The 22,332-nt window shown below is 33.6% G+C and overlaps 2 protein-coding genes across 2 annotated transcripts; both read right to left on the reverse strand.

Moving 5' to 3' along the window:
* Positions 1 to 2,717: 2,717 nt before the first annotated feature.
* LOC117905349 (probable isoaspartyl peptidase/L-asparaginase 2) lies at positions 2,718 to 4,301 on the reverse strand. The gene is made up of 4 exons (XM_034818257.1): positions 4,079 to 4,301; positions 3,672 to 3,905; positions 3,460 to 3,546; positions 2,718 to 3,374 (listed from the first exon to the last, which is right to left on the reverse strand). Exons 1-4 carry the CDS (start codon positions 4,238 to 4,240, stop codon positions 2,868 to 2,870), a joined length of 990 nt encoding a protein of 329 aa, XP_034674148.1. The 5' UTR covers positions 4,241 to 4,301; the 3' UTR covers positions 2,718 to 2,867.
* Positions 4,302 to 18,226: 13,925 nt separating this feature from the next.
* On the reverse strand, positions 18,227 to 20,194 carry LOC117905351 (cyclin-D3-1-like). The gene is made up of 4 exons (XM_034818263.1): positions 19,499 to 20,194; positions 19,193 to 19,394; positions 18,942 to 19,072; positions 18,227 to 18,826 (listed from the first exon to the last, which is right to left on the reverse strand). The coding sequence occupies exons 1-4, from the start codon at positions 20,003 to 20,005 to the stop codon at positions 18,542 to 18,544; spliced, it is 1,125 nt and encodes a 374-aa protein (XP_034674154.1). The 5' UTR covers positions 20,006 to 20,194; the 3' UTR covers positions 18,227 to 18,541.
* Between the last annotated feature and the right edge of the window lie 2,138 nt (positions 20,195 to 22,332).

The following is a 22,332-nucleotide window of genomic DNA, read 5'->3' on the forward strand; positions in this document are numbered from 1 at the left end:
TTTTTCTTTCTTTTCTCTTTCCCTTCAACTCAACTTGAATCCGAAAGTTTTCCCGATCACCCAAATGTGTATATAATATATATCATGAGACGATATATATATATATATATCATACAAGGGAGGGTCATCATTGAGTCATAGCTTTAAGAGCTGGAAAGGCCTGAAATCTTTATTTTTTTAGATTTCCAATGGACATGTATAACTGTCATTGATTTAAATGGGGATAGACATTAATTTAGGGTTTATCTTAAAATGATTAATTTTTAACTAATAAAATTAAGTATGAAATGAATTATGTTAATTATGTTAGTATATTATATTAATTAGATTAAGTTAACAATTTTGTTTCATAAAGAATTGGTAAGTATATTTGAGTTATTTGAGAATAATATAAATTAATTTGAAAATGATTTTAAATTGAGAATTTTTTTAAAAAGTCTATTTAAATAATAAAAATAATTTGAAAAAGTTGAAAATTTAAAAAGAAAAATAATTTCAAATAATAAAATTAATTTGGAAAAAAGTTTTAAATTAAAAAATATATTTTCTAGAGATTTTGGAAAGAATTTAAATTAATAATTTTAAAAATATATTTTCAAATATTTGTTAATTTAAAATATGAAATATTTTCAATTTTTTCTTAAATTCTTAAGTTTTTAAATTATTATTTTGGTAAAATATGATTTTTAAAGTAATTTCGAATCTACTAAGCTTCTTTCATGTGTATATAAGGAGTTCTACATCTAAACTTTTAAATCATTGTAGTATAGGTTTTAGAGAGTAAGTTGAAAGGTAACACTTGCCAATAACTTTATATACTATTTTATCATATAATAAATTGTTGATTTGAGGTTTTTGATTTTATGGTTTTTACAACTGCACATTGTGAGAATAGTTTTCATGATAAAAATCCTTTGTCTCGCCTATGATTGACCATATTTAGTTATTCTTCATTCTCAAATAATTAATCAAATTGAAAATTCTTTTTTTAAATGTTACCCTATTAGATCTTAGGTTACTCATTCCCATTAGATATTTCATAAGCAAGATTTATAAATTTTTAAATTACAACTAATATTAACAATTAATCAAAGAAAAATAAGAATAAAATAATATTATTATATTTTCCATATCTTACCGTATCAAAAAAAAAAAAGATGATTATTTTCTTATTGTTTTATTTTTAAAATAGAAATCTATAAGTTAAATATAAGAATTTATGTAAAAGTAAATAAACAAAAAATTAGACGCTATTTTGTAACTATTTTCAAAAACAATTTTAAAAAAAATCGTTTTTTAGAACAATTCTAAATAAATTATTTTGAAAATATAAACCATAGACCATACTCTACCTTTTGTTCCTTTTTTGGGGGTAGAATATTTATCTATTATTCTTTATATGAATTCTGATATTTTATATAAAAAATTTTATTATTAACAAAATAAAAATATATATCCTAACATGCACTAAACTTTTTTATTTCAATGTCATGAAATTAAATTATTTCATTTGGCTTCAAATACATGCTGTAAAAGAATTACCTGTTGCCCTTTTGTGCTGCCATTGCCAGTGTGGAAGTCCTCCACTTCCCTTAATTAGGTTGTTGAGGAAGGTGTTTGACTATATAGGGCAGCACATGGAAAGCAGGGTAAGTACGTTGCAGCATTGAAACTCACCACATTAATTTTCAATGGCAGCCGCTGAAAGAGCAGCAAAAAAAAAATGCATGTCTTGTGTTGTCAAACATAACATCATAACGCATGCTTTGTATATGTTTCTGTAAAGGAAATCCACTGAGGCGTCAGAAATTCGAAGTGAAAAAAGTGGGAGAAAAAAGTAGCGAAAGTGAGAATTTAAGAGAGTAAGAAAATTTTGTTATCCATTTTTTTAATTGTTTTCCTTGCCTCTCATCTTCAGGGAAATGGATTTGATTTATGTTAATTTCATCTCGACAAATTAAGATCATCAAATCAATTTTAAAATACTCGATATTGGGAAGCTCAATTCCATCATCGAGATACAATAACTCGATGACACCTTTAAGAGGATGTAGAAAATCTTTTGATCACAAGACTATGGGAGAGGAAACATCTTTCTGACAAGAGTAATGAAACAAGGTAACACGGGAATATATATCCAGATGATGTAACACTAACATAGAACATGAATTTACTGTCACGTCATAACAAATTTTAAGAAAGAAGGCTATTAAACTCAATTAACTCACTGTCATGTCATAGCAAAGCTATATTATGAGTAATCCATATAGATTTTATAAAATTAAATAATCCCGGCATGGTATATTCTCTAATATAATTTGAAAATGGAATTTGTATTATATATGTTTATACATATTATAAATTGAAATTATATACTTTCATAATTCATGGAAATATTATTGAAAATGGAAAGTGAAGTTCTTCATAACAATTTTTTAATTGAAATTATAAGTGGGAAGCCCATATGTTGCCATCCAATGAATATTTTTTGGACATAGTCGATGCTGGATGCCTTGTTCCAATGAAATTATAAAAGAGGACAGTGGATGGAGCCCACGGCATTGGCCAAGGAAACCAACTTCTGTGACATCAGACAAATTAAATATGCCACAGGCGCTACGAATTCAATCAATTTTCATGGGTCCGCACAAACTCCCCCTTCCTGAAACACCTGATATTTGGTCAACACGAGAGCGACAAGATTGGTAATGCCTTTCACTTGAAACAACCATCAGGCCTTGGTACCACGAAAATTGGGCGATTTTCGATTTTTTCAATTTATTTGATGTGGTTTAATACCTAATATTACACCTTATTGAGATGAAATTAAGCATCTTCATTGATCATCAACGAACCACAGGGTAAGCTTATTCCCAGATACCAACTTCCATGAACCCATCTTCAGTGGCACAGCCCCTGAACATTCCAGTGGTGTTAAACCCGTAGGCAACCTCACCATTTCTTGAAACCGCAATCATTCCAGCCATCCCTTCATCAAGCCTCTCTTTGATGACAAAGTCCACAGCCTCTTGGAGGCCTAAGCCCTTGTATTCCATCACAGCCGCCACATCACGAGCCAGGGTTCCGCGAATAATGGCCTCTCCTTCTCCAGTGCAAGACACACCACAAAGTTCACCGGCGTAGGTCCCGGCCCCGATCAAAGGCGAGTCACCGATCCGACCGCTCATTTTATTCATGAGGCCACCGGTGGAAGTTCCCGCAGCGCATCGCCCTTCTCCGTCCACTACAACGCACCCCACCGTTTCTGGTGCATAGACGCTGATAGGAAGACCATTCATCTGCAACGCGGCTTCCACAGATGCTGCACCCGCGCTGCATGTCTCCAATCCAACGGTTGGGATCCTGTAATCGAACTGATCCAGCACCACACAGGCTTAAGATTTACTGCTTCACCCACATAGATCATAGATATGTACATAATGATGAGATCCGACGTACCAGGATGCTGTTGGCTTCTTTCGCTAATTTCAACATCCCCACGTTTTCCTCCGTGATAAAGTATTGGTTATCCACCAGCGCCACACCCTAAAAAACCCACTGTCAATATATCACAACGCGTGTGCACTAATTTGCACACATGTCCATAGGTGTGCTAAAGCAGCTCTCTTTTCAGGCAAAGTTGGAAGAAAATGCCAAAATGGGAAACTCACCTGTAGCCGGGCAAATTCCTCAGCGCCAGCGAAAGCCATGTAGGAATGGGGAGACTTGTCCATGACAAGGCGGGCCAGTGATATGGGGTTCTTCACCGTAGTCAGACCCGATACGGCTCCGCATCTCCTTTTGGTGCCGTCCATGATGCTGGCTTCCATCTCCACCGTTCCATTTTCAGTCAGGGCTGACCCACGCCCTGAGTTAAACAGGGGGTCACTCTCCAGTTCTCGCACCTGTCACACGACACATCAAAACACAAGATGAACACCTATATCTTCCATTCTGGTTCTCAATTCCAGACGTCGTTTGACAATGGCCAAATTAATTCCTTTAGGCGTTGTTTTTTTGGTCCGAGAGATCACGTAATGGAAAACGCAGAATAACAAGGTGAAAAAGAAAAACCTACAACGAGTTCGACGACATCTATGGCAGGAAGAGAGGAGCGAAGAGCAGAGATGCCGAGATTGAGACAGCGAGTGAGGAGTTGTTTTGCTTCCTCTTGACGCTGGGGTGGGAGATTTGGGTCAACACCAGCACCTCCATGGACCGCAATTGCCCAGCCACCCATGACTCTCTGCCTCGCTCTCTTGCTCCCTAACTCTTTAATTTGTCTCGGTTTGTGTGTACCCTCGAGGGAGTTGGCTATTTATAGGCGCCTCCGGAACCCAAATATCATTGAGCTGGATTTTAATAGTGAAGTAGATTCCAAGATTCCATCTGGAGCTGCCCACTTGATGCGAAAGGTTTTGCCGAAGGCAAGTTAGGCAACGTTCCGTGTTTCAATTTAACCTTATTTCCACCGGACTCCCCTGTGTCACACTGTCACTGAATGCGGTCCTATACACAGATTCTAATATCATGTGTCAGATCACAAAATTACTCATATTTACACGGAATTCAAAACAAAAAGATGTGTCCTCTACATCTCAATTGCATTGAACATCACACAGACAGATACAGCCGCAACTCTTAAACAAGTTTAGTTTTTTACCCCTCTCCCTCCAACAAATTTTTTATTTTTATTTTTACTTATTTGTCCCTACGTTCACTGTTAGATGAAAAAAAACAAAAGGAACAAATCCCACAAAACATTTAAAGAAAAGGCCATTAGCATCCAATTATTAAAATCATTATTTTTTTCATATCTTTTATTAAATTTACTTCTATTTTTAATTATAAAAAAATAGCGTTAAATGGTATTTTATTTAATTGAATAAAAAAATGGCATGACTAAATTTCCACCAAAATTTAGGAAATTCTATTTTAATTATAATAATATTTTATTTAATAATGATGAATAATAAAATATAATATCATTTTGACAGGTATTAATAAGGGAATTATGAGAGGATATCTCTCGATGCTTTTTTTTTTCTTAATTCATAAAATTTAAATGTTTATGTAATTTAGATTTTGATATCCTTACAATACATGAAATGAATACTAGCATTATTTAGCAACTTAAACTAGCCACCAATCTTATGTTGATTCAAAAGTAGCTCTTATTCCTCCAAGAGAAGAAATGGCACCAACATCGATCACTAAAGCACTATTTCTAATCTTGATCTGTATTTACTTGAATGATGTTACAAATCTCCATCAAATGTGATTATTTATTTATAATTGAATAAAAGCGCTAACATATAATCATTTTCTTATTGAGTGTACTTCTATTTTTTTTACTCAAGTTTTGATAGTCGAGAGCTTTGGCAGCATGAAAGTAAAATATTTTTAGAGTGATGTTTCCCATTAATTACCAATTGATAAACTGTATAATCGGTGCATAGGGTTGATTTGATTTCACTCTTTTTGTCTTGAGATTGAATATTTGCTTATTTGAAAGTAATATTAAAGGAAAAAAATTAATTGTAAAAAAATTTTAAAGAAAAATAGAAAAAAAAATATTAAAAGATTTTTTTTTTTTTTTTGAAGAAAAATTGGAGAGAATATCCCCTTACTAAAAATTTTGGTTCTATTTCTTTAATATGTTTTCTCTTTTCATTTAAAAAAAAAATAAGAAAAGAAAAGGTGGAAATATCATTTTGGTATTTTCATAATTTTCTTTAAAAAATAATAAAATATTTTTTTGGAAAAAAATGACAAGAATATGAATATTATAAATATAAAAGGAATATGCATAAGAATCAAATCAACTTAATATAAGTATTTATTGTTTTTATTACTAATGGTTATAATTTTATATTAGAAACTAATTGGTTATAATAGATTGATTGTAAGTATATTAGAACAATTTATTACAATATTTTAAAATCAGAAATTTTAATTTATTTTCTCAACCTTTGTGTTGACTAACCAAAGAAAAAATTTATATATATATATATTATTTTCTTTCCATCAAATTATCTAAATAAATTATAAGAATGTAGTAACAACCTTTTAGATAATATTTATAAAATTTGAATTTAGTTACAAGCATGAAAGGGAAAGAAAGAAAGTCGTTCACCTTTGTTTTTTTTTTTTTTTTCTCATTATAAAACAGATATAAATTCTTTATAATGTATTTCTATTCAAAAAAGTTGAAATGATATAACTAAACATAGTACTTCCATATGTAAATACAACACATATACTTTCAAATGAAAATACCCATAAATTAATATTATGTCTAATTTCATGAAAGTATTAAGGAAAGATATAAACATTAAAATAAATAAATAAAATTTATCATGTGTGCCTTTATATATATAGGGAAGCAATTTCTTTTTATGTGGAAAATATAAAAAATTTAAATACATTTAAAATTAATAAAATTAATATATTTTAAAATTATTTAATATTTATATAAAAAATGATAAAATAAATTAAATTAGTTTTAAAAAACATATAATATTACTTTATTATCGAGTGTTATATTCTACTTGAGAACCAAACATATTAGGAAGATATACTATTATTAATTTATATTTATAATGATATTAATTAATATTTACTTAAAATAAGAAAGTTAGAGTTGACAATTGTTTTGAGAATAATCTCATATTATTTTAAATAAAAAGATAAAAAAAAATTATATTTGATAATTATTATTAGTTTTGTTTTTATATTTTTAAAAACAAAAAATATGATATTTTTATATAACATCTTTTAATTAAATTATTTTTATCAATATATAAATATATAAAATGATTAAAAATAAATATTTAATTTATTTTAATATATATTTAACAATATTTAAAATATATTTAAAATATTTTAGATTTTAAATAAACTTTTATTTAATAAAATATGAAAAAACAATTTTTAAAAAGTGTTTCCAAAACTTTTTTTTAGAACTATTTTAAAAAATGGTTTGCAAGACTTTAAACTATGTTTTAGTGTCCATGAATCCTCACGCTCAAGCATCTTGGTAAAGCCATCGGCCCTGAATATTCCCACGTGGGCCACACCTAGTCAAATAATGCGCAAAAGGATTAATAAATAAAGCAAGCTAGCTCATTCTCGTGAGTTTAGATGGCAGAGACCATGCCCAAAAGCCAGACAAAGGACAAATTTTGCAGAGAGCCCTCCAGATGCGAAGGTCAAGTGGCCACTGACATGACCCTGTCGCGTCAGCAATAATAAATTATTGTAGGCGGCGGACCAAAAACAATGGAAAACAGTGGGACCCATATGCTTGATGTTTTTTCAGTACATCATCATCATCATCATCATCATCATCTCATAATGCAGTGATAAGAATGGTGATTGGCTGGATTTGGTTAGAATGATGACTAAGATTCGAGAAAGCTATAGATGTACATACAACTTATATTAATTTAATAAATATAAATGGCAATTAACACATGCACTCCCAAAGCCAGGGGGCAATCATGGCACGTCAGGCACAACTATTTTTGTGTACATTGGGACTCTTCAACTTTGTTTTGTGCCCTTCTGGTGCTTTGACGGGACGCCTTTGCGGTTGATTTTTCTTTGGGTTATTTGATTAAAAGGGCTCTCAAAATCTAATTTTTAAAATTTAATCTTTCATCAATTTTTTATATTATTTAAACAAAAATATTCTCATTATTTTTTCATAAAAATAATATTTCTTTTAAAACCTACGTATAAATACTTAAAATATAAAATAATATTTATGTAAAAAATAGATTATTTATTAAAAAAAATATAAAAATTATTAAATTTTTTATTTTGAATATTATTTCATCCCTTTTAACCAAATATTTCCTTTTCTTTTGTTAACGCGTCTTATATTTAATAGTCCCTTAACATAAATTTTGTTATGAAAAAAATTATTTATCCATCCTGATGATATTAAAATTTTATTCATGGCCAAATAATGTGTCCATATGTTTCAAATAAATCTGAACTATTTCTAAACAGGAAAGTGAAACGTCTGATAGGAGGAAAACAATTTTAATTCGAAATAATTCATGAAAAAATTGTTCAAAATGATGAAAACCTATCATTATCATTTATGGATATGAATGGGAAAAAGCTAGAATGGTGGTTCAAATTTGATGACTAAATTTTTGGCCACATGCCTAGTCCCTTGGAACTCCTGCTATCGTGGTATATGATGCGATAATTGCTAATTGCTCTTCCAAATTTTCTTATCCAGAAAGATGCAAGAACCCAGAATTTTCAAGAATGTTGAAACTATTATTGAGAGCATATGGATTATGGTGGATAATTACACATCCCATTTTGAAGAACCTTTCTGCTTTATAACCCAATCAATCCTCATTGGGGCAGGCCACTTAAAGCTACGCACAGCCTGATTGGTTGCTGTTGCGTCCAACCATGACTGCTATCCCGAATCTTCAATATCCTCCAACCCACCATGCCTGACATTTGTGCGCTTTAAAGGGGATTCGGATCGCGACTTGTGTCTTTTCTGTATGCCATCTCAACTACTCCTAATTCATTTGTTCCCAAAATTTATGCCAAATTTTGGCCATAGTCAAGGGTGGTTGTGAATACAATTTAAAAGGACGAGAGGTTGTGTTTTAAAAAAATATTTTAAACTACCTTCATCTTCATCATATTTAAAATTTTTTTGGAAATGATTATAATAAAAAATATAAAATAAAATAAATAAAAAGGTAAAATGTGACTAAAACTGCATAAATATTTTAAACATTTTTTTAATAAATTAGTTAAATGATAGTATTCACAATTAAGAAATATTTAAAATATTGGTAAATATAAATATATTGATATTTGGATTTTACGAATATAAGAAATATCGATGGATATTTTGGTAAAAATATAGATGAGACGAAAATGATTCAAAATTCACTAAAATACTTGAAAAAAACTCTTCAAAATGATAAAAAGTAAATAAGAATATATATATATATATATATAAAAGTTATTTTATAAGTGTAATTGATATAAATACTATTAAATATAATATTTAGTTTAAATTCATTTAATATATTTATATTAATTTATTTTAAAAATTAAAAAATACTTTTATTAAAACATATTTTATTATATTTTAAATAAAATATTAAATTGATTTATGTAAAATATCTTATTTGAAATTTGATTTCTAAAAATTTGTTACAAATATATGGTGATAATTTTTCTATTAACATTAATTTATTTAAATAATTAAAATTATTAATAATTTATCTTATCAAATTAATTTTTATTTATAAAATATTAGGACTTCATTAATTTTTTTATATTGTAGAAATTTTTGAGTAAAATTATATTTTTAATATTTAAAAAAAAACATTTAAAATTAAATAAAATTGAACGGATAAATAAAAAAAAAAAAAAGAATAAAGTGATAGTAATTTTTTAAAATAATATTAATGAAATAAATATAAAAAATAGTTAAAAATAAAAAAGAAATATAAAATAAAATAATAATATGGATTTAAAATAAAAAATAATTAATAAAATAAAAAAGATAAATATTTTTAAAAAAAAAACTTTCAAAAAAAGTCTCCGATAAATTTGACATATTATCGATATTTTATCGAATTCTTATTAATCCAATAATCAATGTTCAATATTATGTCAAGCAACACTGGTCTTCGATATATCAACATATTTCATAAAAAGAATCTGAAATTTTAATCCTTACAATTGGGAAAAGGGCAAAGGAAGGCCAACACAATGACTTGCACGCTTGCTCAATGAAGAAAATGAAATGCCTTTCATTGGATTATTAAGTTCTTTTTTATCGAGTAGTGTGCTTTCACTTTCCTAAACAATCGTGGACTTCACAATCACAAGATGCCACGAAGACAAGTGACTGCTGGCTCGGATGAAGAACTAGTGCTTGGTGCTTAATACTATTCATAGATTCCAATGCATTCATAGTCAGCACATGAATCGAACAATTGTATGGAGGTGGAGTCTTGTCGCCCAAAAGGCACATGTCATGTCAAGTCATAATGGTTCATGACCAACGTCTATTTCAATGCAGAATGAATATAGAGATAGAAGGGTTAAGGGAATCTAATTTTGAGTTATTCAAAATTATTCTAAATGATTTAGATATTTTTTGAAAATCTAAACCTAGATTTAGGTATTAATCAATTTATTACGACACCAAAATTAGGAATATGTTATTTCATGTAGATGACATTAACTTTTAGACGTCTAGCAAAAGCAATGACGGTGGGGTGTGCCATCCCTTGTGGCTGGGAAAAGGGGAGTGTTGTTATGGGCGGAAGTGTTGGAAAACAATAGCATGCGTTATATTGTATTCTATGCGTGATCATTTTAGAGGCTTGTGTGGCTGGCGGCTTGTACGGATGAAGCTAGAAAGAATAGTTACTCCATGAGAAAAAAAGAAATAATAATTATAATAAAAAATATAATAATATTAGGGATTTTTAAAAAATAGATTAAGATTTTTTTTAAATTTGGGAATTAGTTAATTAAAATGATACTTCTTGGAAGGATTGTCATGGATAATAACAATAACACAAAATGTTATTAGAAATATTAAATTGCAATCTTAGATAAATAGAAAATAATAATTATTAATTTTTGTATTATGTTATATTAGGTGTGGATTAAGTTTTTCATAAATTGAAGTAATTTATTTTAGGCAAGTGTTGATAGTGAAACAAGTTTATAAATCCTTATCAAACTTTAAAAATATCAAAATGTTTGAATTCTTTAGAGTTCATTTAGTGACATTTTTTCAAATACATTTTTATTTGTTTCTTAATTGATTTGTTATGATCGATGATGCCACCTTGTATATAGTCCTACTATTTAAGGATAGTGTTGTTCTTAGTAGATCATAATAAAATGTTTATTTATATAATTCTTTTAATATGAACTCATTATGTAAAGTGTATTATGCTTTTTTTAATTGAATCAAAAATAAATTTATGTTATTTATCGATACCTCATTTTCTAAAGAAAAAAATTTAACATTTTCCCGGCTTTAATTTTGCATTGTACTTTATCGTTCTTATTGTACTAGTTCTCGTTACTAAGTTGTCAAGTTCATTCATTTATATTATTTTACATTTCAAGTATCAATGAAACTGATGATGAATTATCAGGATGGAAAAGATATTTCTATTGATACTCTAGAATTTATGGTTTAAGAACCTAATTATGATTTCTAGATTTTTTGTTCAAAATATTTGAATAATTTTCAACTTATTATTGAGAAATTTCAATTAGTTTTTAAGTGATATCTTTTAAATTATATTTAAGCTTTAATTATTGTTTTCAATCAAGTTAAGTTAATTGGCAACTACATATATCATAGATTTGGCTAGTTATGGTCATTCATGTGTTGGATGTTAGGCTCCATATGAAATGACCTTGGTGTCATTAAATCTCCAAGTTCAAAGTGTCAGAGAGTGGTACTAGAGTTTTAAAATATGGTCTTGTGGGTTTATTGACTTAGTTGGGATTGAGTTAGTGAATGTGTGCTGATATATCCCCATTTTTGTTGTGAATTTTTAGTTATTGTTAAGTTATCTTAGTTTTAATGTTTTATATTGTTTTCGCTTTAATCCTTTTCACCTTATGATGAATAGGTTATTATGGCCTCAAAATGTATTACTTCTCATGGTAATCAATTATTGTAGGAGTCGTCAAGACCATTAGGAATGTGAATGTCTTACTTAAAGTTAGAGTATATTTGAGAGTGATTTTAGAAAGTGTTTCTAACATTTTTAACACTTGAATGATAAAAATTTTCAAGTATTAGAAATATTAAAAACACTTTCTAAAATTACTAACAAACGAATTCTTAATGATCGAGGTTCAAGTCATTAAAGGGGCGTAATGACACTTTCACAATGTTAAAGAATAACCTTATAAAACGAGGCAAAAGTAGGCAAAACCCTACCTTCATATGCTCTACAAGGATATATCCCTTCCCAAGACACAACTAGTCCTTATGAAAGACTTGCGATCTTTGTGTTGGGGTGAATTTGAAAACGGCAAATCTTTGTGTTGGGGTGAATTTGAAAACGGCAAACCAAGGACGCTACAGCTGAAACCATAAGAGATACCTTTGAGAAATGAGGGGTAAAGAACAAAAAATAACAATAAAAGGAACGAGAAAGGAAGAAATAGATAGACAAAGAGGCAAAAAGCACAAAAAGAAAGAAATTAATAGGAGAAGTGTTTTATGTAGGCATATGTAAGTAGTAAGTACCATTGAGAAACTTGAAATCAACAAAATTATTATGCCACTCACATCATTTCTCTTGGAATATGCGCCCACTGTTACGCTGTCTTTTAATTTACCTATCTATCAACTCTCTCATGCAGGAAAATTGAAATTTTACGTACACTTTTAGTTCTTCTACATGTTCTCTTCTTTGAAACTTCATGGCTAACTTATCCACGGAAAAGGAATTAATGTTTTAACCGATCACTATCTATTTGCGGGAGTAAATGTGTCATTGCACGGAGCCCACAAGTGTCACGATTGAAGAAGATGGCACAACTACGACTAACCTTTTGGAATAAATAGGCCTGACCCTGATCGGCTACAACCAGATGTGAAGTTTAAAAGAAACAGGCTGGGCCTTAGGTTAATTGGGTGGCAGTTAAACTAAAACCAAGCCAAGCCCATAACCTGAATTAGCTGGCCCAGTCAGTTTGCGTTGGATAGAGCCAGCACATAAGGAAGCTAAATATAATCACGGATTAGAATTGATTTTATTGTTACACTACCTCTTTCTTTTATTATATTCATTAAAACTTTTTCTTCTTGCAAAAATAAAATAAAATGCAAAAGTCCTTTAATAGTAAAATACCATAGGCTCTCACAGTTGGACCAGATCCAACTAAACCCGTGTGCAGCCCAGCTTAAACTAGGTCTAGGCCAGGTGGATTCAGTGATTAAAAGTTCTCCCATCTTTAATTGACATTCCAGCAAGGGTTGAGCTCCCATAAAATAAATATATTCTTGCTTCATTTAATTTGGGCCCGCTTCGATTATGTGAGGCCGAGCACTGCTTGAGCCCAAATTAATAAGCACTCAACCCAATCTAAGAGAAGTGGACGCACTGTGGGCAGCGCCAGGTCAAGTCAGTAATTGGACATATCAACCCAACACTTTATCGAGTTCTTTTTCAAAGGCCTTTGCAATGTATGGTCATGCAATACAAATATTTAAAGTGGAAAATGATTGAATTTGAGGACATTTTCAGTACAATTGGGGTGGGATGGTTGTTTGGTCTCCAAAAGACGTTCTAAAATTTAAATCTCTTTATATATTAAATGAAGATTTTTGACAAATTTTTTTTCCAAAAAAGAAAAAAGAAAAAAAGAAGTAAAAAGAGGAAAGACAAAAGGAACTCTTGGTAATTATTGATCTTAATTGACGTTTAACCCCGATCCAAAATCCCAAGGACAACTCGAAGGTAGAGAGAAAAGTGTTAGGGTTAAGACAATGTAGGGTATGTCCTGGCAAAGGGTGGATCGCATCCAAGTAGAAATGATATATAAATATAAGGAGATGGCCTACCGGATGGAGATACCTAAAACTCGAATTGTCCCTTTCTTTCTGCCTACATAAAGGGACATTTGAGGCCTAAAAGTCATTTGCAGTTCACATATGAGCTACAAGTGTGAACCTACATGGCCCTGGAGCCAGAACATGAGCTTGCAGCGTAGATATCATACAAGGCCCACTGTCCCAGTTCTGGACCACACCATGCCCCTTACCACCCACTAGCGCTTCTGCCTACATTTAATGCCACCGTCTGCTTTTTCTTTAATGCCTTTCTATTACCACTACCCACCATTTTACTCGTCCCATTCTCCACCAGTTTCTTAAATTGGAAATTCTAAAGCTACCGTTGCTTCTTCTTTTATACGGATTCAATTCGACTCTCCCTTACTTTTTTTTATTAGTTAAATCATCGATGAACAATTATAACATAAAAGATATTTTATTGACGGCTTTTTAATTACAAGAATTAAAAAAAAAAATGGGTGTGAAATTGGATTTAATCTAATTTGAAGATTGTCCTTTTGAGCTGCCTTCCAAGATCAAGAGTTATCAACCCAAACTATCCTCTACGTATATGGTGTATGTGCCTCAAGATGTACGTATTTGAGATGATATTTTATTTTATAAAATTGGAAATTACTTTTGTCTGCAGCGTCAAAACTGGGGCAGGAGTACACCCCAAATGCAGGTCATGACTTGGAATTACAACTCATGTTTGCCATATTCCTTTTTATGCTGTTCTTTTTATCCTTTCAAGGTATTTTCTCTTAAAGAAACAGTACAAAGAGCAAGAAAGAAGGGAAGAAAAACTCAAAAGCAATGTTTTCCTAATCAAATGAATCTCGAAGCAAAATGATCATGAATGATCCTTTTGATTTTATTCTAAAACTGCTCTTTCAAGTGCTCTTTACATGTTGGTCTTGTATGATCATCAGCACACTTTTTTATGAGGGTAGGATTCAAGAGGGCACTTTACACAAACCCATGAATATTTGGACCATGGCAGATTGAAGGAATGCCCATGAATAGGACCACGTCTATGGTCCAGGCGTCCCAACCTTGCCAGAAATCAGGGTTTGATTAATTAAATAAATGTTTCCTCCACTCAGGATACACGAAATAGAGCAACATATAAAACTAGAAGCAGGACTGTCTAGCCTTTCTGTACTTGGCATGGGTGCAATTCATATTTGACATTACCTGAGAAGGAGATACATAAAGTTCAAGAGGGTAAGGCTCTGAACACTGAGCAGCCCCAGCCCCATTGGATACTCAACCTGTGGCTCACATTACCAATTAGGGTCTGCAACACAACCTGGAAGAACATTTTATTCTGGATCAGGATAGAAGGGTCCTTCGATATTTATACTACTCACGCATGGAATGTGCAATTCCAGGGAAGTAGATGGATCCAGTGTCCCATCTCTCAATTCTGATTCCCAATCAAAATTATAATCTCAGCAGAGGTGTGGGCCTGCTCTATAAATCCTTGCAGCTCGGTGCCTTTTGTGTTTATACTACCTAAATGCTTCAGAAGTGGACGCTATTGCTGGAATGCTCCATTGGCTCATATGAGAATATGACAATGGTGTTAAAACTGAGTCTGACAATCGCTGATCCCACCATCCATTTACTCCACCGATTCCGCACCCCATTCTCCAAAGAAAGATGATGCATTGAATAATGTTTTTGGCTCTGTTGAGGTCCCCAAATCCGAGCAGACCCCAGTAAATTATTCTCACTGTTACATCTAGGGCTCATTATAAATGGCTAAGTTGCGGTCCTAAAATACAAGCTGAATTACTTTTTAGGTGTCACAAGTAGGATGAGAAAAGTCAGGTGAGCATGGAGAATTGCCTGACAGTTAGATGGTGGTACTTTTATATTCGTTTTACAGAATTTTAGATGGGGTTTGGTTGTAGCCTTGTGGAAAGGGATTTGAAAAACTCGTATGTCCATGGTGACTTGGAATGAGTTAGTGCTGTGAAATATTGAGAGGTGGTGGCTGCTTTGCGGCCAGCATAGAGTAGTAATAATGGGCAGCTAACCGGACCGAAGGAAGAGCCAAAATGAATGGGGGACAAGTTGGAAATTTCGATGGAATAGTGACCTAACAATAATATCTTGTTGGTACAATCACGTTCTGTTTTTTTTCCCCCTTAGAATCTGAATAAATTTGAATATATATTCAATATTTAACTGTTGAAAAGAACTCCTCATAAGATTTTTTTGGCTTCTGTTTTGAAAACTTCCCTTTTAAAAAAAAAATAAATTCTTGTTTTAGGGGATGTATCACTCCTTCACTTACTGAAAAATTGGGGTGCCTTGCTTCCACGTGAGACACATTTTTTATACAATGCTCAAAAGCCTTAAAAACACTAACGTTGAGCAGGTCAAAAGGGTGAGCATTGAACTATGAGTAAAAGATGGCAATGTCCATAAAAGAAGTGAAGGTGTTTACTGAACCAAGCACTCTGAGCTCTGTCCTTCTCATGGCCTCTAATCCATCTCTTATCATTGTCCCTCTCTTTTTTTTTCTTTTTGGGTTGAAATATACCGAGTCCATTCTCTAATCTGCCAAAAGCAGAGAGCAAAAGGGCTAACAAAGACACACCAACACAAAATCAAAAGATATTGTTCCCCAATTCAAACATTCTCTCCACCTTTCACCTTTTCCCCCTTTTATTTTTTGTGGGTTTGCTTTTTGGTGGATCTAATTTAATCCAAAATCTCTTTAATCTTCTCCAGCACCTCCTTTGCTAATCCGGCATAAAATCCTGTTCTTTCTTTTGGTTGATCCACCCATTTTTCATCTTTGCTTTTCCCTTTCTCAGATGCGCCCCAATCCACAAAGAACTTCATCCCTTTCTGTGACATCAAAATTCAAGTAACCAAAATTTGGCACTGTAGAGCTCCTTATACATGGAAACAATTATGAAAGAGGACAAACATCAGCTTGGTATGATGCTTCATTGCATACGTGTCGGCACCCAAATCCACAAGGAGGGAGAGCATGGGAATGATTTGGTCAATATGAGCAGAAGGGAACTGACTTTATATTATATATTTCCCGACATTCACGGTGCTAAATCTTATAATATGTATGATTCATAGTGTGAGTGAGTTAAACATAATAGGCAGTCGTGGCTTGTGAGTAATAAATCTAGAGTCTTGTGTACTTAAGATTTGATTTGAAAGCCAAGTCATGATTCCCTTTAGTTTAAAGTGCTAGAAAGCACATGCAGGCCTTCTTCTAGTTGTCTTTTGTGGTAGCAACCACTCTGAAGAAAGAGAGAGACTACCCATTTGTTTATACGTTTGTGCCGAGAAAGATTAGACTCGTTCACCTTCTACTTTGATTATAATATTCTTCCCTTGAATTTTCTAGGAAGAAAGCCATCCTATTCAAACCAAAAACAAAGGATCATGGATTCTGTACCCTCCCTGGTCTTCAGACTCTTCACTCTTTAACTTTTAAAATCATGAATCCTGTCATCTTTTTTTATATTATTTTATTTATCCTTTCCGTTTTTTCAAATGACAAAAGAGCTCATGGTGGTGCAACCCCATATATTTTATCACGTCTTGGGGCTAAAAATGGAAAGAGAAACTAGCTGGCATCACCTCATTGAAGTCATTCTTATATTTCTTGGAAACCTATGGGTATATATTTCCTAAATATATAAGCCTTTACTGTCCTAGACATTAAATGATTCCATCCTTAATTATGGTTGAACCCGTGCTCCAGAATAAGGTTGAGATTCAAACATCTTGATCCAATTGAAACCAAAATAAAAAAATTAAAAAAAAAAGAATGATCTGAGGTTCAAATCCAAAGATCAATAGCTGCACAAAAAACGTACACTCGCGAATATTCAATAAAGTAACAGTGAATATAACAGACCCCATTGAATATCTTGGAGTGAAAGGCTAAAAGGACTCAAATAGTCTACCTAGAAAGTATTTATTATTCAGCCCTATTAAATGAACTTATGTTTCACCCACCCTTGTATCTCAAGAACATATGACTTACAAAGCATAGGTCCATCTTAACCGCTGCCCATTAAAAGATAGAACTAGTGGACTAGTCATAATGAATAACTTTATTTGAATATTATGCCAACTTGATCAATTGCAGTTTATTGCTATTTCTTTTAAAAGATTGGGGAGCTCGGGGACGAAATAATGGCTATAAAACAGTGCATGGCATGGACTATACAGGTCTGTTAACTCAGATTAAGCTCCATTGATACAAGTTATAACAGCCAATAACTTTAGACAAGTTCAAGAAGAAAGGGAGAGGAAGAGTGTGAATAAAAATCAAGAAAAGGTCGGTGTTTTCAGCTGGGTAGGTAAGTCTATAGTCCAGTCCAGGACATTAGTGCCCTCCTTTCAAACAGTCTCACAAAAACGAGGTCAAACACCACATAATGGTCCCAAAAAAAAACCATAAAAATGCCAATGGCCGACAACACCTTCCTCCTTTCACATGCAAACAACTTCCCATGGATTTCCATTTCGCCTTCCTCGTTTCTGCTGTTACAGCCAAAACATTAAACCACATCTCGCTATGCTCCATTCTCCATATCTATATTTGAGACATTTTTTATATGTACAGAAAATAAACGAAGATAATTATAAGCCATGTAAGTTACTATTATAGAATTATGCTCATACAAGAGAGTGCGTTACACATTCAAATGCTCTTCTTCATTGCTATGCTTATGTTCTTTACTTTCATCCGGATAAAATGCCAGCTATCTCTGCTTCCGAATCTCAACATCCATCTCTCGTAGAGATGATGGCAGGGCGTATCCATGATCCAATGAGTTGGATTTGGGTGGAAATGCAGAGATGGTAGGCAATTTAACAAGGCACATCAAAAGAACATATACATTATTTAACATATAAGACAGACTAGTCCATGAGAAAAGGGGAATTGAGGAACTAGCGAGGAATGACCGTCGGGGCATCAGCAGTAGCTTGGTTGAGAGTCTGCAGATGCTGCTCCTGACCTCTACTCTTCTTGGACAAATGCTCCGGTGAGGAAGGCGAGGAAGAAACCGTGGATGCTACAGCCCATGAATCATTTGAGCTGTCGCAGCTGAACCATCCATCCATAACGCCATTTGGACTGCCCGGCGTGGAGCCAAACTTGCGTTTATTGTAATGGTGACAACGGGCACTCGATGCTATATCCAGGATGAGCTGACTGCAATCCTCGACTTTGTCCTGTTAAGAGAGATAGGATCATAATTGAAGGAACATTGCACAATAATCTTCCAGATTCAACGTTAAGAACAAAATACAGAAGGATTTGGCATAACGAGAAGTAAGAACAACAAACCTTATCAATTCCGAGAATACCCAGTAGCTGGCTCTGATATTGGACACGAATGCAGGGTTCTACGCTATCGATGACATGCAGCATTATGGCGGTGGCGATTACAGAAGGAAGATAACACCCGAACCTACCATCTTTATTAAAGGAACACAAAAATGAACCATGTGACAACCAACAGGTGATGGATTGAAAATCTTTTTCCCAAAGAGAGCATTATTTGTCAATGTGCGAAGGGAAAGACTTTGACGGCTTACCGGAAAGAACAGACAGAAGGACGCGCTCACACCTCTTGAGAAATTCCCAACAGAGATGATTTTTCAATCCAAGCCTCCTCGTAATATAATCAAGAAATGAAAGCGGGGTCACAGGGTTCATCTTCCATCGAAGCGTGGAGAGCACCAGAATCTCCATCCTCTGAATGGTCTTTGCCTCGAACACATACATCGTCTCCTCCACCTGAATAAATTATTAAAAGGAAAAACCCAATGTTGATATAGAAAGCAAGGACGACGAAATGGAAGCATTTTAAGGAAATCCAAGTATGGTTGAAGCAGACATACTTGCAAGTCTAGTAAGAGGGGCACTCGGGTCTCTTCCACCTTAGCAGCAAGGGAGAGACAAGCCACAGCAGCGAGTTGGGTCATCCATGGCTTTTCTCCCTGAACATCGAAGCTGAAGAGAAACCTATCAAAATAATTAACAGCCAGGACTGCAGTGAGAGCAGAGAAAGAGTAGTGGGCATTGACCCTCAGCATCCACTCCACGGCCTCGCTTCTAGCTCCAGCCGTTAATGGGTTGCTTTCGGGGTTACTATGGAGGTCATTTTTCTCTTCTTTTGAGAACAAAGAGACGAGCTCTTCGTCTTCCCATAAGAGGTCCCGTTCCAATAACGGTGGAGCGTTTGGTTTACTGCCATCACTGTAATAGCTCTCATCTTCTTCCTCTTCTAAGAAACCCTCCTCTCTCACTTCTTCCTCCCAGTGGTTCTCTTCGCAGTAAAGAGTGTCCAAAAGGAATGGGAGGTTGTGCGGCTGTTGGTGTGTTTTCTGTTCTTGAGGCTGAGCCATCTTCTTCTGAGAAGAAGAGGTCTGGGCCTTGGTTCATTATAATCCAGAGAAGATGAGGAAGAAAGAGAAGCCTGAGCTCCAAGCTTGAGGCATCTCTGTCTCTCTCTCTCAATACTGGGGAGGGACTAGGGAGACTCAAATGCAATTCAATAAACCCAAAATGGATGATGTGGAATATGTGTGGGTTTGCAAGTAGCTAGCCGCAGCAGTGTATTTTATTGGAGGGTCTGGTGTCTAACGTCTCAGAGCTGCATCATGGGCCATGCAGCACAATAACTCGACACGTGACATCTGTACTACAGATTGCGGGACCCACGGCAATATGAACCGTGGATGAGATGGTGTGAGCCATTGAAATTCAAGACTTTTATCCGGCATCCATGATTTTTACTAGGAAGGCAGAATGATGAGAGCTTGTACCGCCATGAGGAATATGATGGAACATTAATTTTGATTTTGGTCGTTCTAACACTCTTTGACATTTTGCTTGGGCAGAATGCTTTGGAGCAGGCAGCAGCACGTACACGAAAACAACTTCTGAAGCTCTGAAAGCTCTCATGGAGGGAAAGCAAAGGCCATGATAGCTGGCAATTGCTGGGGGAGTGAGGGGTGTTTTCTTCTATAATCCCCCACCACCTTAATTATCGTGGATACCTTTTGTTTGTTTTCCCCTTCCACCTTACTATTATTTTAGTATGCAATTCACACATTGCCTGCAAGTCAACACCCTGCATTCACTCGCCTATTTGGGGTAGATTAGATTGTATATTTATTACCCGATTATGAGCATCGACCATTTTTAAACCCAGATTGGAATAAAGTTAGGTTATCTTATTCAGGTTGGCACGTATGGCCCACGACACTCCGGTGGCAAGTTTCTTGCTTGGTTCAAAATTTACCAAATCCTCCATTCACGTTCATGTCCAAATTCTATTTTCAATGGAATCACTCTAGGCAACGAGTTTGACTACATTTGTTGGCAACCCATGGATTAAGCCCGGTTAGATTCGACTAATTTGATATAACCTCAAGGATATTTGTTTCCTGACCTTAAAGTAATGTTTTTAGGAATGTTTTTTATTTGTAGTATTTTTTAAAAAAATAAAATTTTTTTTTTTATCAAATATTTCCCTGTGAATTACTATTAACCAGACTTTAAAATCGTATTAATTCGCAGGAAAAATTGTTGACTAGATAACTCAAAAAACTGTAAAACCCGTGTTCATTGGGTTGAACTCTATCATCGGAGAATGGTGGGGTGTCTGGTTGGTATTGGGTTTCTCATGTAAACATGCAGCCATGCATGTTTAGATGGACAAATCTGTTCCCTAATGATTAGCCATATTAGGTCAATTTTACTTAAGTGAGTAATTTAAATGCTAATTGCAGAAGACCCTGGCAGTAAAATCCAATTTGATTCTTCAAACTCTGCGGGGCTATTTATTTGTTGTTGTTTTGCCCCTTTAGAAGCTCTGAATGAAAAAAGAGGAAAAGGTTCTTGTTCTGTTTTTATTTCTTTTGGGAAGGAGCATTTTTATAGTAGTTTGAAAAATGAAATATATTCCCGCCAAAGATGAAGGGCAGGGTATGATTACTATCATGCGAATGAGCCAAAATTTAGGGAAAGGGGGTGGGGACACAAGCCCCAATCACAACAAAACATTGAACCCCATGTTTGGTTTTGCTTAATTTGAAATTTTCAGCCAGAATGGAAAGGTGTTACAGCTGTGGCTTGTAGCCTCAGCCACTAATACAAGTTTAATTGCACAATCTCCACTCCAGGTAAATACTCATTTTATATATATATATATATATTTCAAGTGTAATTGTATCTTAAATTTTATTTGATTGTAGCTTTATGACTTGAGTTAATATCTAAATTTGATAGTACATATTCAATCGTTTTGTCTTATCATTTTCCATTATTATTATTATTATTAGTTTTAAAATTAAAGTCAGTCGCCATTTGGTGGCAGATCAAATCATGAAATACCCCTCCTTTGACGCTGCTACCTCAAATCTCCAATAAAACGCGTGGTCCACAACCCAAACACAAAGCCATGGCTCGTCAAGGAAAGTGCAGCTCAAAGCATCACTTTCATCTCCACAGGGCATCCAACAATTTCAACGCGCCTTGACTGTTGGTGGAATAAGATTCAGTCATTTTTATTTCAAGTCTTTTAACAAAAAGCACCAAAAAGTCACAGCGATGCCAAAGTCCAAACAAGATTTTGAATATGGAGGCGTGAATACCACGTTCTTTCTCCTTTCATCTTTAAATTTTCAGGGGTGGAAAACTATTAAAGGGAATTTGGAGGCATTCACTT

The sequence above is a fragment of the Vitis riparia genome, chromosome 18 (assembly GCF_004353265.1).
Source record: "Vitis riparia cultivar Riparia Gloire de Montpellier isolate 1030 chromosome 18, EGFV_Vit.rip_1.0, whole genome shotgun sequence".
NCBI classification, from domain to species: Eukaryota; Viridiplantae; Streptophyta; class Magnoliopsida; order Vitales; family Vitaceae; genus Vitis; species Vitis riparia.

Excerpts from the sequence above, each read along its gene's own strand:
- LOC117905349 (XM_034818257.1), bottom strand. The coding sequence starts at position 4,240 with ATGGGTGGCTGGGCAATTGCGGTCCATGGAGGTGCTGGTGTTGACCCA. Across the intron at positions 3,547-3,671 it reads AGGAATTTGCCCGGCTACAG|GGTGTGGCGCTGGTGGATAA; the intron begins GTGAGTTTCCCA and ends TGGGTTTTTTAG. Across the intron at positions 3,375-3,459 it reads AAGAAGCCAACAGCATCCTG|TTCGATTACAGGATCCCAAC; the intron begins GTACGTCGGATC and ends GTGCTGGATCAG.
- LOC117905351 (XM_034818263.1), bottom strand. The coding sequence starts at position 20,005 with ATGGCTCAGCCTCAAGAACAGAAAACACACCAACAGCCGCACAACCTC. Across the intron at positions 19,395-19,498 it reads CCCTCTTACTAGACTTGCAA|GTGGAGGAGACGATGTATGT; the intron begins GTATGTCTGCTT and ends TAATTTATTCAG. Across the intron at positions 18,827-18,941 it reads GTATTCTCGGAATTGATAAG|GACAAAGTCGAGGATTGCAG; the intron begins GTTTGTTGTTCT and ends CTCTCTTAACAG.